General features: G+C 45.2%; 1 protein-coding gene across 1 annotated transcript in view; it reads left to right on the forward strand.

The window, feature by feature from the left end:
- HKDC1 (hexokinase domain containing 1) overlaps nt 1-15,081 on the forward strand; it is a 41,340-nt gene that overhangs the window by 24,811 nt on the left and 1,448 nt on the right. The window contains exons 11-17 of the mRNA XM_082715265.1: nt 1,364-1,509; nt 1,621-1,740; nt 5,351-5,446; nt 5,599-5,698; nt 7,091-7,274; nt 9,280-9,435; nt 13,426-13,659. Of these exons, the coding sequence (XP_082571391.1) occupies nt 1,364-1,509; nt 1,621-1,740; nt 5,351-5,446; nt 5,599-5,698; nt 7,091-7,274; nt 9,280-9,435; nt 13,426-13,659 (1,036 nt within the window). The remainder of the gene's footprint in view (nt 1-1,363; nt 1,510-1,620; nt 1,741-5,350; nt 5,447-5,598; nt 5,699-7,090; nt 7,275-9,279; nt 9,436-13,425; nt 13,660-15,081) is intronic.

Consider the following 15,081-nt stretch of genomic DNA (forward strand, 5'->3'; position numbering starts at 1 on the left):
GAACCTCAGGGGCCTCACTTAGAAATAATGACCTTTGTAAAATGCTCTAGGTCTTGTACTTTGTTTTGGAATCTTTAATTTCATCTCATCCTCAGAACCACTTGGGATGTTTCACAAAGAAAAAAATGATTCCCATTTTATTGCTGCCAAAACGGAGACTCAGAGAGGTCAGATGGCATCCTCAGGGTCGCACAGCTGCACTTGGGGACTCTCAGCAACAGAGATCTTTCCAGAGCCAATATCCTTCGAGTCTACATGGGAAAGAAACTAAGAGCATAAAAGACAGTGTTCAAGTGTTTATTCTTTCGTCCTTTTCATCCTTCTGCCTTCGTTTTTTAATTTTAATTTTTAAATAAAGATTTTACTTATTTGAGAAAGAGTGAGAGAGAGAGAGAGCATGAGAGTGGGGTGAGGAGCAGAGAGAGACAGACTCCCTGCCTAGCAGGGAGCCTGACGCAGGGCTCGATCTCAGGACTCTGTGATCATGAGCTGAGCTGAAGGCAGATGCTTAACCGACTGAGCCAGCCAGGTGCCCCTGCCTTCATTTGTCAAAGTTCCATTAAGCACCTACTAAATGTCAGGCTCTGGTCCAGGCCTGGTGATAGCACGGGGAGGGAAACACAGTCCCTACCCTTGTGGAGCCTACGTTCTGTTGGGCTTGCAGACAATAGACAAATACCATATGAGGCCCTGTAGCAGCAGGGGCTATGAAGAAAATCGGGAGAAGGCTTTAGAGGGCTGGCTGGGAGTGATGTCTTTAGCAAATTCAGGAACCAGCAGAATGAACAGTGAGGACAGAACAGAATGAGGGAGGCAGAGGGTAAGGTGAAAGGTCATATAGGACAGGCTCTGATGCTCCACCATGTTAGAGAAATGAGAGATAGATACTGTTGGAGTGGCCCTGGATGGTAATGGGGGGCTGGCCTTGACATGGCTTCTTGTGGGTCAGGAGCAGGTGTGGGAATCCACACGTGGGACAAGCAGGGGGCAGGAAGAACCCTTTCATGCTCATGGGGAATAACTCCTGTAGGCCATAGAGACAGGATAGAAACATCCCCTAGATTTCACTGTGGTCAGTGTAGCCTGACTTGGATTCGCCTTCAGAGGCTCCTTGAGCTTAAGCATCATATGCAGCCTCTACCAGGTAACAAGAAAAGCGGACTGGCCTTGGACAGGCTCAAAGCGCTGTCCAGGGCCTGGAGGCTGCGCTGGGGGACTGCCACTCTCCTCTGGCTCGGGGGCCCCCAAGGAGAAGGCTCCGAGTCGGCTCTGGGTCGGCAGCTCCTCTTCCTCTCTGGCCTCCACACCAGCCCCTGCTCTGTGCATGCTGGAGGAACTCAGCGCCCACTTTTCCCCCCCTCAGAGAAAGGAAAGTTCCTGGCCCTGGATCTGGGGGGAACCAACTTCCGGGTCCTCCTGGTAAAGATCAGAAGTGGACGGAGGTCGGTGCGAATGTACAACAAGATCTTTGCCATCCCCTTGGAGATCATGCAGGGCACTGGCGAGGAGGTATAGGCGGGTTGGGGGAGTTCCACACCCTGGGATGCCGGGATGCCGGCCTGCCGCCCCACTGCCCTGTGTTGCTGTTGGCCAGGAACAACTGCCCCTTTCTCCCCACAGCTGTTCGACCACATTGTGCAGTGCATCGCCGATTTCCTGGACTACATGGGCCTCAAGGGAGCCCAGCTGCCTCTGGGCTTCACGTTCTCCTTTCCCTGCCGACAGACAAGCATCGACAAGGTGGGACAGCCCTGCAGACTTGGAGGCAGCCTGGCGCGCTTCCCTCCTCCCCGAGAAGACTCTCACAGGGTCTGGGGCTGAGGAAACGTAACCAAGCCTTTGAACTATTTCATGTTTTCCATTTCTTTCTTTCTTTCTTTTTTTTTTTAAAGATATTTATTTATTTATTTGATAGACAGAGAGAGATCACAAGTAGGCAGAGAGGCAGGCAGAGAGAGAGGGGGAAACAGGCTCCCCGCTGAGCAGAGAGCCCGATGTGGGGCTCGATCCCAGGACCCTGAGATCATGACCTGAGCTGAAGGCAGAGGCTTAAACCACTGAGCCACCCAGGCGCCCCATCATGTTTTCCATTTCTTATGTTCTATTTTCACCTTTAGGAAATAGTTCCTTGTATGTATACACACTATTTTTTTTTTACTTAAAAAAAATTAACATATAATGTATTACTTGCTACAGGGGTACAGGTCTGTGATTCATCATTCTTACACAATTCACAGCACTCACCAAGCACATACTCTCCCCAATGTCCAGAACCAGCCACCCCATCCCTCCTACTCCCCACCCCCCAGCAACCCTGTTTGTTTCCTGAGGTTAAGAGTCTCTTATGGTTTGTCTCCCTCCCCAGTCCCATCTTGTTTCATTTTTCCCTCCCTACCCCCATGGCCTCCTGCCCCACATCTTCTTTATCCCTTCATCTGTTGTTGGACATCTAGGCTCTTTCCATAGTTTGTCTATTGTGGACATTGCTGCTATAAACATTTGGGTGCCCGTGCCCCTTTGGATCACTACATTTATACACACTAGTTTTTTTTAAAAGATTTTGTTTATTTATTTGACAGATAGAGATAGCAAGTAGGCAGAGAGGCAGGCAGAGAGAGAGAGAGGAGGAAGCAGGCTCCCTGCTGAGCAGAGAACCCGATGTGGGGCTCAATCCCAGAACCCTGGGATCATGACCTGAGCTGAAGGCAGAGGCTTTAACCCACTGAGCCACCCAGGCGCCCCTATACACACTATTTTTAATCACTGTGTTGTGGGAAAATAAAACAGGGGCTCAGAGAGGTTAAGTCAGTTGTCCAAGTTGCCACATCTATAAACTGTGGTGGAAGGTTCCAATCCAGGACACTGGTGTGAGAGCCCAGGTTCTTGCATTTTGCCTTTGGGGGAGACCAGCACCCAAAACCAATGTCCTGAAACCATCTTGGCTGTAATACACAATACACCTATATATATAATTAAAACCTGCAAGTCAAGAAATAATGTCCTTGTTGTACGCATTCCACTCTCTTCTCTATCCCATCGCATTTTGGGTATGAGAAGCTTGAGCCACACTGGTCTTGTCTGATGGGTTGGTACAAAATCAGAACGGGAACAGATCTCTTCAGGGCTCTGAGAACACCATGGAAACACCCATGCCAGCAGCTCCTTCCTGCCCTAATTAAATCAGAGAATGGGGAGACAGGGGTTTAAAAGGCTGAAATATCTGGTCACACACCTAGCTCTCTTAAAATTAAAAATGCCAGAAGGCTAAGAGCCAGAATATCCATTTCTCAAGATTCCATTTTTCAAACATGTGCCGAGAAGGAGTGATCAAGGATGTTCACTACAGCACCCCTTTTAATAATGAAACATGAGAAATTGCTCCCATGGCAGCAGAGGGTGACTGAAGACACTGGCAGAGCCATCATAAGGAATTACTTGCTTGATCTGCATTTACCAGGCACACACGTAGTGGTGCTCAGTGCCGGACACGGTTCTAAGTGCTTTGTGGATGCTACCCAGCGGACTGGGAGGAACAGAGCGAGAGCGTGGGTCTGGAAGCTGAATCTTGGCTTCTCCACTTACTGACTGAATGACGCTGGGCAAATTGTTTAACCTCTCTGGACTTTGGTTTCCTCATTTAAAAACTGGAGATAAAAATAGTACTTATTTCATAAGTATTCTTTATTTCTACACAATTATATTTGAGGAATATTCTGCTCGGTGAAGACATGGGGTAGATCCACATGAACTGACCTGGAAAGGTCTAGAAGACACATTATTAAGTAAGAAAACCAATTTCCACTAGTCCACACACAGTGTGAATTTATTTTAAAATAATGTAAACGGAGAGAAAGAGGTCAGGAGGGAGTCCTATCAGCCTGAGAGTAGAGGTTACCTCTCAGACTGGGGGGATGGGCAGTTAAAGGGGACTTTGTCCTTACCAGTAACACTTTAATTTTTTACAAGGGCAACATATTACTGTATGACTGCTGCCATTAAAAATTAATATACCATTAAGACAGCTGTGTGCAGCTGTCCACAGTCCTGAATGATCAATGAACTCCCAGGCACAGCAGCTCTTCCTGACCCAGGATACTGGGTCTCAAGGCCTCTTCCAGGAGTTCTGACAGGTTCATGGATACTCTGTTAAGAGGGAGGGGTAGACAGATGGACAGCTGGGAGCAAAGCCACTGATGGCTAGGGAGAAAAAAGAAAGACTTTTAAAAATATATTATTTTTTGTGTAACAGCAACATTTTCAACTGTGGGTGTTGAATCTCTGGTGTTCTGCATACATCCATCAGTGAAGGGACAAGGGAGCTGAACTCCCCAAGGACTTGGAGAGAAGGAGGGAGACCAGGGCTAAGAGGCCCAGGGTGAGATGGCCATCTAGCCCATGGGGGTGAGGGCACTGCTGTCAGAGCTGTTCACTCCTGCTCCCACCCCAGCAGCTCTCTTGGCCTAGACACCCCAGCTAGACGTGCCCTCACCCCACCTCCAGCTCAGGCTGCAGAGTCTGAGGCTAGACTAACTTCACCTCTGGCTAGGAGTGTAAACTTGGGCTTTCTCTTAAAAAATGAAAAATAGGGTGCCTGGGTGGCTCAGATCTGCCTTCGGCTCAGGTTATGATCCCAGGGTCCTGGGATCGAGTCCTGCATCGGGCTCTCTGCTCAGCAGGGAGCCTGCTTCTCCATCTGCCTCTCTCTCTCTGTCTCTCGTGAATAAATACAGAAAATCTTTTAAAAATGAAAAATACCTTTTCTCAATATTGTAAAAATTATACAAGCGAACTTTGGGAAAACTAGAAAATATGGACACACAAAAAGGAAAGACTAAAAGGCACCCATAATCTTGAACCCAGAGAGAACGCTTGTCAACTTCCTGGGATAGGCATTGTTGCATACCTTTTTCTAGATATGAATGTGTGTGTGTGCATGCATGCATGTGTCTGTGTGGTTTTTAAAAGAATAATATCTGTATTTGTTTAGTGTGTGTTCACTTTACAGTGTGTGGTGACCATCTTTCTCTAACGTTCACTGTTCTCTGACAGCCTGATTTTTTATGACTGTTTAATATTTTCTATATTCATGCACAAGATAGTAGATCTCTATCATTAGAACGATAGGCTGCCTCTAGTTTTTTACTGTGGAACCATGCTTTGATGGATATGTTGTAGCTTTTAACTTTAATCACATCTTCATCTGTCCTTGGTTGAATTAAACATGGAATCACGATGACCCAGGCCTAGTGACAAGCAGCCGACCACAGCACTTTGCATCTTTCTGATGCTGAGGTTGGGCAGTGGTCCCAGCAAACTGTTGCTCAAATGAATTTCTCCTCCTCTCCTTCAGGCAACACTCATTGAGTGGACCAAAGGCTTCAAGGCCACTGACTGTGAAGGGGAAGACATGGTGGACATGCTCAGGGAAGCCATCAAGAGGAGAAATGTATGTTACAGTGTTGAGGCTCATGCCTGACCTTGTGCCTTTTCCCAGGCCCCTTTGCTCTGCCACCCTGTGCCCCTCTTGGGCTGATACACCCCTCCTGAGACTACCTGGTGTGCACACCCAACTTTACAGTATGGCTGCTTCCTTTGCAGGAGTTCGACCTGGACATAGTTGCAGTTGTGAATGACACAGTGGGGACCATGATGACCTGCGGCCATGAAGATCCTAATTGTGAGATTGGCCTGATTGCAGGTAAGTGGTCAGGCATGTCCCATTAGACTACTCATGTCTGATCTTCTGGTGGTTTCCTTTTTACATGGTGTGGGGCTGGGCCAGGGGTGGGGCTGGCGTGGATGGAACATTGTTCCATTACACAGATGCTCTAAAGCCAGCTTTGTCCATGGCAGAGATGAAGTTAAGATCAGGAGTCCAGGTTTCCTAATTTCTAAGACTTTACTTAGTATCTTTCTCCTTAAGAGCCCTAAGCCAACGTTGTCCTTTTGTTGAGGAAGGAGAATGACACAGAAAGATGAGATTTTCAAATTAGGGGTTGGGGGCTGATTATCTGGAGTAGAAAGAGACCGCTCTTGGCTTAGGGCTGATTTCCATGCAGCTCTGATGTACATCTCCTCTGTTAGCTGACCTCTTCTGGCTGTGGGCATGAGGACGGGGAAGAGCTGGAAAGAAACCTAGAAGGGAAGGGGGTGGCCTGACATGTGATAGAGGCATTTGAGGGGACTTTGAGAGAATTCTGGCAGTGATTAAGGGCAAGGATGGATATCAGAGGGCTGACTTTCTAATTGGCAAGGAGATGGGTAGGATTTGAACTGGTAAAGACAGAGGCGATGAGCATTGCAAGTGACAGGCACAGGTTAGTCATGACAGAATCGGGGAGAGTTGTTCCAGTTGTCTGTCTGGGCTTCCTGAAGGGGAGCAGGGGGTAGAACAAGGAGATGGGGATATAGTGAGAGGCTTCCAAGGCCAGCTAAGAGGTTTCATATCCACTTGGTGATGATGGACAGGTTACTCACTCTGCCTGGACTTGAGTTTCTTCATCTGTGGTAGGGGTCAGGCTAGAATTACGAGGGCAATGGGGTGAGACTTGTTTGATTGAACATAATAGTTGCCTGGACTGTTGCACTGAGAATAGTTCTGAGATCAGGTCAGGGGCAAAGGAGAGAGAAGGTGGCCACAGACACCAATGTTTATATCTCCAAGACTAGGTAATTCCTCATGGTCCCTTCTAGCTCTGGCTGCTAGGTATGACTACTTGGGAGCCCATTTTGGGTGCCTGTAGCTTCACAGTAATGGTGAGGATAGGAAAGAGATGATCCGATACGATGGTGAGGAGGAGGGGGAGGATGGTGTCCTCTCTTGTACCACATACTGTGTGGAGGAAGCATCTTGTTGTTTTCTTTAGAACAACCCTATAAGGCAGGGATTACTTCCTTTTTATAGATGAAGAAGATGGACCTCTGAAAGATGAGATTCTTGCCTGTAATCCCTGTGCTGTGAGGGTAAAGCTGGAATTCACACCCAGTCGTATCTGACTCCAAGCCTCAATTCCTCTCCACTGCCCTCCTCTGCCTCTTTAGGGCCTGGGGATGTCTCTTGAGACTAAAGTCCCTTCATGATTCCTTTCAGGAACAGGCAGCAACATGTGTTACATGGAGGAGATGAGGAACATCGAACTGCTGGAGGGGGACGAAGGGAAGATGTGCATTAACACAGAATGGGGGGGATTTGGAGATAATGGCTGCTTAGATGACATCCGGACCCAGTATGACAAGGAGGTGGATGAGGGGTCCTTGAACCCTGGCAAACAGAGGTGAGGAGGGCCAGTGTGTATATATAAGCAGGGTGTGCACTGTATGACTTTATCAGACCGAGGGAGGGGTACTACATTCATACCGTAGCCGCTATAGCATTGTATTTTAATTATACGTCCCCATCAGAGGTCAGTGATGTGTCTTATTGGAACAAAAGCAAAATACAGGACAAGTTTCCAAGGAGTAGAAAGAAGGGGTGACTTGTTCTAATTACCATAAGGTACCATAAGGTCTAGGGTGGCTTTGGAAGTGATTTAAACACAGTCCCCAAGTTTACTCACTGTGGGCCAAGTGTTACAGGGCAGGGGCATGCTGATTCAGTGGGCCTGCTCAGGGTGGGCTTCTAGGACATCCTAGAGGTCAACATCCTCAGCCTTTCAAGGGCTGCTACCAGGTTGGTGACCTCTGTTGTTCTGGGGGTAGGGAAGTGACAGCGGGTGGTGGCAGATGGGAGCACTGGTTCTCAGTCATGATGTCATGTCCCACCAGGGGTCACAGTCACTGGGGAGAGAGATTCCCATTACTAGCCGTACCCAAAATAGGGAAACCAACAAATGATTCTTTAAAAAAAAAAATGAGTACATTTTTGCTTGTGTTCTTGTCTAGCTTCTCAAGGAAAAGAGAAAGAGGCAGGTAGGGGTAGAAGAAACGTGCTAGGAATTGATAATTAACTCAGGCCCTTTCATGACAGCAGGTGTTGGCAAACTTTTTCTGTAAAGGACCAGATTGTAAATGTTTTACTATGAGGCCATATGGTCTTTGTCATAATGAAGCTCAGTGTCTTAGTATATAAAATAAGATGAAAATATAGATTTATCATGATGATGATATCCCAGTGGGGAAGTTGAACAGATAGGAAATGTAATGGGATATGTGGGCCACAGATACCTTGTAGCTGTGGAACCAAGAACCAAGTATCCATACAAGGAGATACCTGGGGAAGGCCAGCGCTAGCCTTAATCATCCTTGGCTTTCCTTTAGCACTAGTCTTTGTAGCTAGGAGGAAGATGAGCTGTGGGGAGCTCAGCTGAACCAGGGCTTGCTCCAAAAAGAAGGGACCTTATCTCTGAATCCCAACTTGGGACATTTGAGTATCATGGCTCTTCTTAAGGGGCAAGTGCCGTCTTCTTCTTTTTTTAAGATTTTATTTATTTATTTGTCAAAAAGAGAGAGAGAGAGTACAAGGGGGAGCAGCAGTCGGAGAGGGAAGCAGGCTTCTTGCTGAGCAAGGAGCCCAATGTGGGATTCAATCCCAGGACCCTGGGATCATGACCTGAACCAAAGGGAGACGCTTAACCGGCTGAGCCACCTAGGCAGCCCAGCACCTCATCACTGTTAGTGACACTGTCTCACCAGCCTGTGCGCAGTGCCTGGTCAGTGCCTGGTCAGGGCCTGCTGGTTACAAAGTCCCTTCTCCTCTTGTTTCTTCCCTCAGGGAGCTCACAGCCTGGTTTAAAAGGGGGGTTTGGCTCCCTTCCAACATGTTCAAGATCTCCTGGTGTGTGGAGTTTAAGTATAGTATTTCACAGAGCAGAATCTCTAATGGAACAGATTTCTTCAAATGCAAAGCCGAAGGGGATCTAGTAAACCAGATTCATAACACAAAGCCAGGGAGAACTGGCTCTGGGACCTGGAAAGGAACTCACTCAGTGCCCACTGTGGACCAGATGCTGGCCTCCCAACACTCTTGCAGGATCAGGCTTTTGCTGTCTGTTTTACAGATGATGGCTCACAGTACTTGCTCCTGTGCCCAGCATGGGGCAGTGCGGGGACCTGCCTTCCTCCCGGTCCACAGGGCTCCAAAGACTGGCTGTCCCACATCGTGCAGACTTCTGCATTGCCCTTCTCTGGGCCTACTGCCCACTCTGTACCATCCCAAACCAGGCGGCTGTTGGATGCCAGTGGTCTACCTTCCATACCCAGACCCATGGTCCTTTCATGAACCACTCACCAGGGCTGATTTTCCTGCTCATACTTTCCTGCTTATCCCTATTCTCCAAACAGATATGAGAAAATGACAAGTGGAATGTACCTGGGGGAGATTGTGCGGCAGATCCTGATTGACCTGACCAAGCAGGGTCTCCTCTTCCGTGGGCAGATTTCAGAGCGTCTCCGGACCAGGGGCATCTTTGAAACCAAGTTCCTGTCTCAGATCGAAAGGTAATGTGGGATCGAGTTCATGTGCTCGTGTGAGAGGCCCTCACTGGAATGTGCTGCTGTCAGGCTGGGGTCCAGCAGACTTGAGATTTAAAAATAAAGACATGAAGGGCCTGGCTGGGCAAAAGGTTTCTTTCTGGAGCTGCTCTGTCTCTCTAGCAGCATGAAGAACCATAGCACACAGTCAAAGCGCCCGTCGCATGCCAAGGCCCTGAGCTTACCAAACTGATAACATAGGGGTTAGCTTAGGCTGAAAAAACTGATCCTTTTTTGTTTCTGAAAAGGTGATGTGTCCATAATATGAAAAAAAAAAAAACTTTTAAAAAATCACCCATGTGCTTGCGACTAACTGTAACTGTTTTGATTTTTGCATATTCCCTTCCAAGTTTTTCAATGTGTGTAAACATATTTTAGTAATTACAATCATAGCACACATATCATTCTATATATTATTTACTTAGTGTTTGTACATGACAATTTTCTGTTATAATTCTGGTTTTCTATTTTATTTTTTATTATGAAAAATTATAACATATATAAGAGTGAGGGAATGGTAAAATGATTCTAATGTTTGCATCACCACCTTCAACAATGATCAACTCACAGCCAGACTCAGTCCATTAATATACTCTTGCTTTTCCCACCCCCAAGCTGGATTAATTAATTAATATCCTGCCAGTGTTTCTATTTTCCAGATTGCCTAAAAATAATGTTTTTACAGTTCATTTGTTTGCGTCCATATCCAAACAAGGTCCATACAGTGCAGCTGGTTGATATGTCTTTTAAAAATCTCTTTTAATGTATAGATTTCTCCTTTTGTTTCCCCTTGGAGTACATTTGATGAGGAAACTGTATCCTAGAAGTTTCCTGTGTTCTAGATTTTGCTGATTTCACTTTTAGCATTTTTCTCTCCCTTGTATTTCTTGGAAACTCACAAGAAGACCGAGATGCCTGGTTAGATTCAGTGTTGAAGTTTGGACAAGAATATGTCATAGGTGGCATTGAATTTTCTGTCTCTGTCTCTTTTATGTTGTTAGCAGTCATTGATGCTCATTGCCTAGATCTGTGATTGTAAAATGATGGTAAGTTAATGCTAATACTCCGGCATTTTCTAGCTGGAATACTTCTAGAAAGAGAAACTTCCTCCTCTCAATTCTTTGGTATAATTATCATTTTAAATAGCTGCGTGATGTTACATGATATTGCTGTACTGTAATTTACTAAACTTTCCCTTTAATATAAGATGTCTAGCTTATAATTTATGGATTTCTGCAATTCTGAGCAATACCATAATTATTCTTCTTGTTTTATCATTTGCATCTCACAAATTATTTCCTTAGGAGTAGAAGCATTTGGTTAAAAGAAGCATTTCCCTATGGACACACTTTTAAAAAGATAGTTCTGGTTTCCACTACCACCAGTGATGTACAAATGTGTTGGTTTCGCTGCTTTTCCTACCAGCACTGGTTCTTATTAGAGATTTTGTATTTGGAATTTCTGTCAATTTGCATTCATTCAGTTAATTTTACTGGTCTTTATGGCCAGATGCCAGCAAGCCAAATACCACTTTGGGAGACAAGGAAAACTTTTTAGAAGTGAAAGCAGTGTACTTAATGAGAGAAATCTGCAGAGCAGATCTTGCTGTCTAAGGAGATGGAGGTAGAATCAGTAACAGCAGCAGCAATTTTGTGTTTTCAGAAATGTTGATCAGCAGATACCCAGCATCCTTTTATTTATGAATTTTTTTGGTCTGGCTTCAACCCATTAGATTCAAAGTTAAAAGTCATCACCTTTGATGATCAGAGGATCTTCTTTTGCTGCGGGGGGCAAATGGTTTCTTCCTCCTGTGCAAGAGATAAGCAGATGGACTATCTTTGCCTTTTTTTTTTTTTTTTTTTTGCCTGAGTACAAAGGAAGATGTCCCTGGACAAGGGTAAGTTAGCAGGACCTATATGCCTCTAGGAATATTTGCTTCTGGCACACCAAAGGCATCTGCTTTGGATGCTATGATTTCCAGTTTCTAGGTATTTTATGTATTTTTAAACTTCATGGAATAAAAATCATATCCAATGTCGTGCCAGTTGGGAATGGGAGGTGCTATGTGCACTGTGGCCCATTTCAAAGCACATTGTCCAATGGATGTACCAGGGACCTTGGGGGGAATCCTGGGCTTACCTCCGAGACTGAGTTTAAGATTGCTTGTGCTGTGTGAGCTGGAGCAAGTCGCTTTACCTCTCTGGATGACAATTTCTTTCATTATAGAGGATAAATGCTCTACTGCTTAACCCCAATGATCGACCCAATCAATGGTCAAGTAGGGGAAGGTACATGAAAGTACTAGGTAAGCTAGGTGAGCTAGGTAAACTAGGTAAACTGGGATGGGCTAGGTGAACTAGGTGAGCTAGGTAAACTAATGGGCTAGGTGAACTAGGTGAGCTGGGTTAACTGTGATGGCCAAACTGTGGAAAGAATTTCAGGTTTTGTTATTTTATATACTGAAAAAAAATCCACTTTTTTTCATCCTATACAAATATTACTCCTTCATAAGCAAAAGGAAGGGGCACCTGGCTGGGCTCAGTCGGAAGAGCATGTGACTCTTAGTCTAGTGGTTGTGAGTTCAATTCCCAATGTTGGGTATAGATAGACATTACTTTTTTTAAAAAAAGATTTTATTTATTTATTTGAGAGAGAAAGAGAAAGAGAGACAGAGCATGAACAGAGAGAGGGAGAGGCAGACTCCCCACTCACCAGGGAGCCCAATGTAGGGCTCTATCTCAGAACCCTGAGATCATGACCTGAGCTGAAGGAGACACTTAACTGACTGAGCCACCCAGGTTCCCTGGGTGTAGAGATTACTTAAAAAAAAAAAAAAAAAGCAAAAGGAAGAAAGAAAGAACTACTATAATCATACCAGCATCTAAATAGATTTCCTTCTGCCCTTTTTTTTTCCTGAGCAAAGACAAATATTCAAAAACAAAACCAAATCAAGATCATATGGTACATAGCATTTTACCATCTATTTTTTTCACATAATATGTTGTGAACATTTGCATTAAACATTCTTATGCAAGCTCATCATTGGGATCTACAAAGGATTCTATTATCTGACTATACCACCATTTACCTATTGAATCCGCTCTATGGCCAGAAGGATTATTTCTCAATTTTTCTCCCTTGATAACAGTCTTCCCTACATATTCCCTGAGACAGTCAAGGTTATAATTTTACATTGTATAGCTTGGAAGTCAGAGCTCCTTAAGTTCCCTGGGAGATAATCAGGGTCTAGACTTGAGGCCAGCCTGTCCCCAGAGCAGGTGCTTCTGTGCTTATGGTCCAGTGGGTGGGTTCCTGTTCACTAAGGTGCTGATTTTACATTGTTTATTAATTTATTCACTTCCCCATTGAATGTACACAGCCCTATGCTGGTTTCTATTGAGAACAGAATACAGTCTTACCCTCATAGAGCATGTAGTCTAGTCGGGAAGAAAAAACAGAAAATTAGAAAAAAGTTAAGGGGAAGGAAAATTGGCCTCCAGTTGAATAGGGCCCAAGTAGCAGGAGCTCCCATGCTTAGTGGGAGAGGTTAGACTGGGTGTGAGAAGGCGGGTGCTTGAATCCCTGCTCTCGACTCTCTGTGGATGTCTCTAGCACCGTGAACCTCAGATTCCTCTTCGGAAAACGCACACCAGATGTGTTAGTTGCTGAATCTAATAAGAACTTCTAGTGAGATAATAGGTTTGAACACGCCTAACACAAGAGGTGTCCACACATTATTTCTGGAAGGTGGTGGGACTTCCGAGGGCTTGGGGAGGCAGATTGCAGGCTTCCTTGAGTCCCAGCTTCTGTGGCATTCTGTGCTAACTCAGCCATTGCTTGGATCATTTTTCCCTCCTTCCTCCTGGGGCATTGGAGGCTGCAGAGTTGTGAATCATGTGGAGCAGGTTTGAGGGCTCTGGGAAGCAGGTCCTGACGTCCCGCTCTGCTTGCCTGCAGCGATCGGCTGGCCCTCCTCCAGGTCAGGAGGATTCTGCAGCAGCTGGGCTTGGACAGCACATGTGAGGACAGCATCGTGGTGAAAGAGGTGTGCGGAGCCGTGTCCCGGAGGGCGGCCCAGCTCTATGGTGCTGGCCTGGCTGCCATCGTGGAGAAAAGGAGGGAAGACCAGGGGCTAGAGTACTTGAACATCACCGTGGGAGTGGACGGCACCCTGTACAAGCTGCACCCGCAGTGAGTGAGCTGGAGAGGCTGGGATGGGAGGGCATGGACCCCACTCTATCTAACAGACAAGGTGTGAGCCTGCAGGGCTCTCTCCCCCAGTGGTTAGGATGCGGGAGTATTCGCTGTCCTCTCTGGACCCCATGCTCCTCGAGGCAGTCGTAATCTCCACCTTGTAGGACTGCATAAGGGTTGAGGTCCCAGTGCTCCACAAATGCATGTGACTAGTTCTAACTACTCCCACCAGACCTCACGGGGAAGCAATGAGAACTGAGTATTTTGCACCGCACACAGCATTTGTCAAGTATGAACAGGTCATAATTTTCTTAGCTCAGAGCCAGTGGACAGAAGGATTAATGTAAGTCTGAATCCTGGCTCCACCACTTAGAAGCTGGGAGACCTAGGCCCAGTTTCTTACCATCTCTGAGCCTCAGTTCTTAATCTGTAAAACGATGACAAAAATCTTACCTACCTCATAGGTTGTCATGAGGGCAAAGTTAAACAGTGTGTGTAGAGTGTATGGCACATCACAAAAATGTCAGTCATTAAAGCTGTTATTTTTTTTTTTTGAAAGCTATTATTTTTCTTTAATGTTTAATAGATTGTTTTGGTGAAGAGAAAAAGTATTAATTTTATAAAGATTTCCAATCATATTGAAACCTATACACGAACATACTGTTATCGTAATTCTGGATCATTAGCTCTTCCAATGATGATGGCTCATTATCCGAAATAATGGACTGCTATCTTTTCTTGTTTTTCCCCTTAGAATCACTTATTTTATTATTATTATTGTTTTTATTATTATTTTGTTGACATCTCATTTGATCTATTAATGGGAAAAAGACAAAGGAAATCAATTTTTTTTTTTAAAAACCTGGGGTTTTCTGATTTACTGTGCTGTCTGCTATCAACTGTTAATTACTTTCCTAAAATCATATGGACTTTTAAAATCTTAATTCATAACTGATTGACTAGAAAACATCCCATAGCCAATCTAACCACCAAGGTCAATGTGCTGGAAGGCAGGGTTTTGGAACGACTCAGTAACCAGCCCTTCACACTGCTTTCCCTCTGTCACCCCCATCTCCACCCTAACGCTTTAAGGCTTATCTGTAGTTTAAAATGAAAGGAAACGGACCATCTTATCAAAAGAGAGTCGATCCTTAGTGTTGAGATTTTAGGTATAAGAGAAGTGGGATTATAGAAATAAAAATGGATATAGGAACAGAACTTCCTGTCCTCTCAAATGAGACCCCTGGATAAACATCTCTATTTAAATTGGTCCATGGTGCTGGGATTGCTTATGAAGTGATATATATACTATGGAATATGCAGTTGAAAGACTCTCATTCTAGGAAAATTAGTTAAAGAACATTTTCATTACTTTTGGTTCCACAAGAATCACTTATTTCTGATGTGGTACCAACAAGC

This window comes from Mustela nivalis (assembly GCF_964662115.1).
Source record: "Mustela nivalis genome assembly, chromosome: 2".
Lineage (NCBI taxonomy): Eukaryota > Metazoa > Chordata > Mammalia > Carnivora > Mustelidae > Mustela > Mustela nivalis.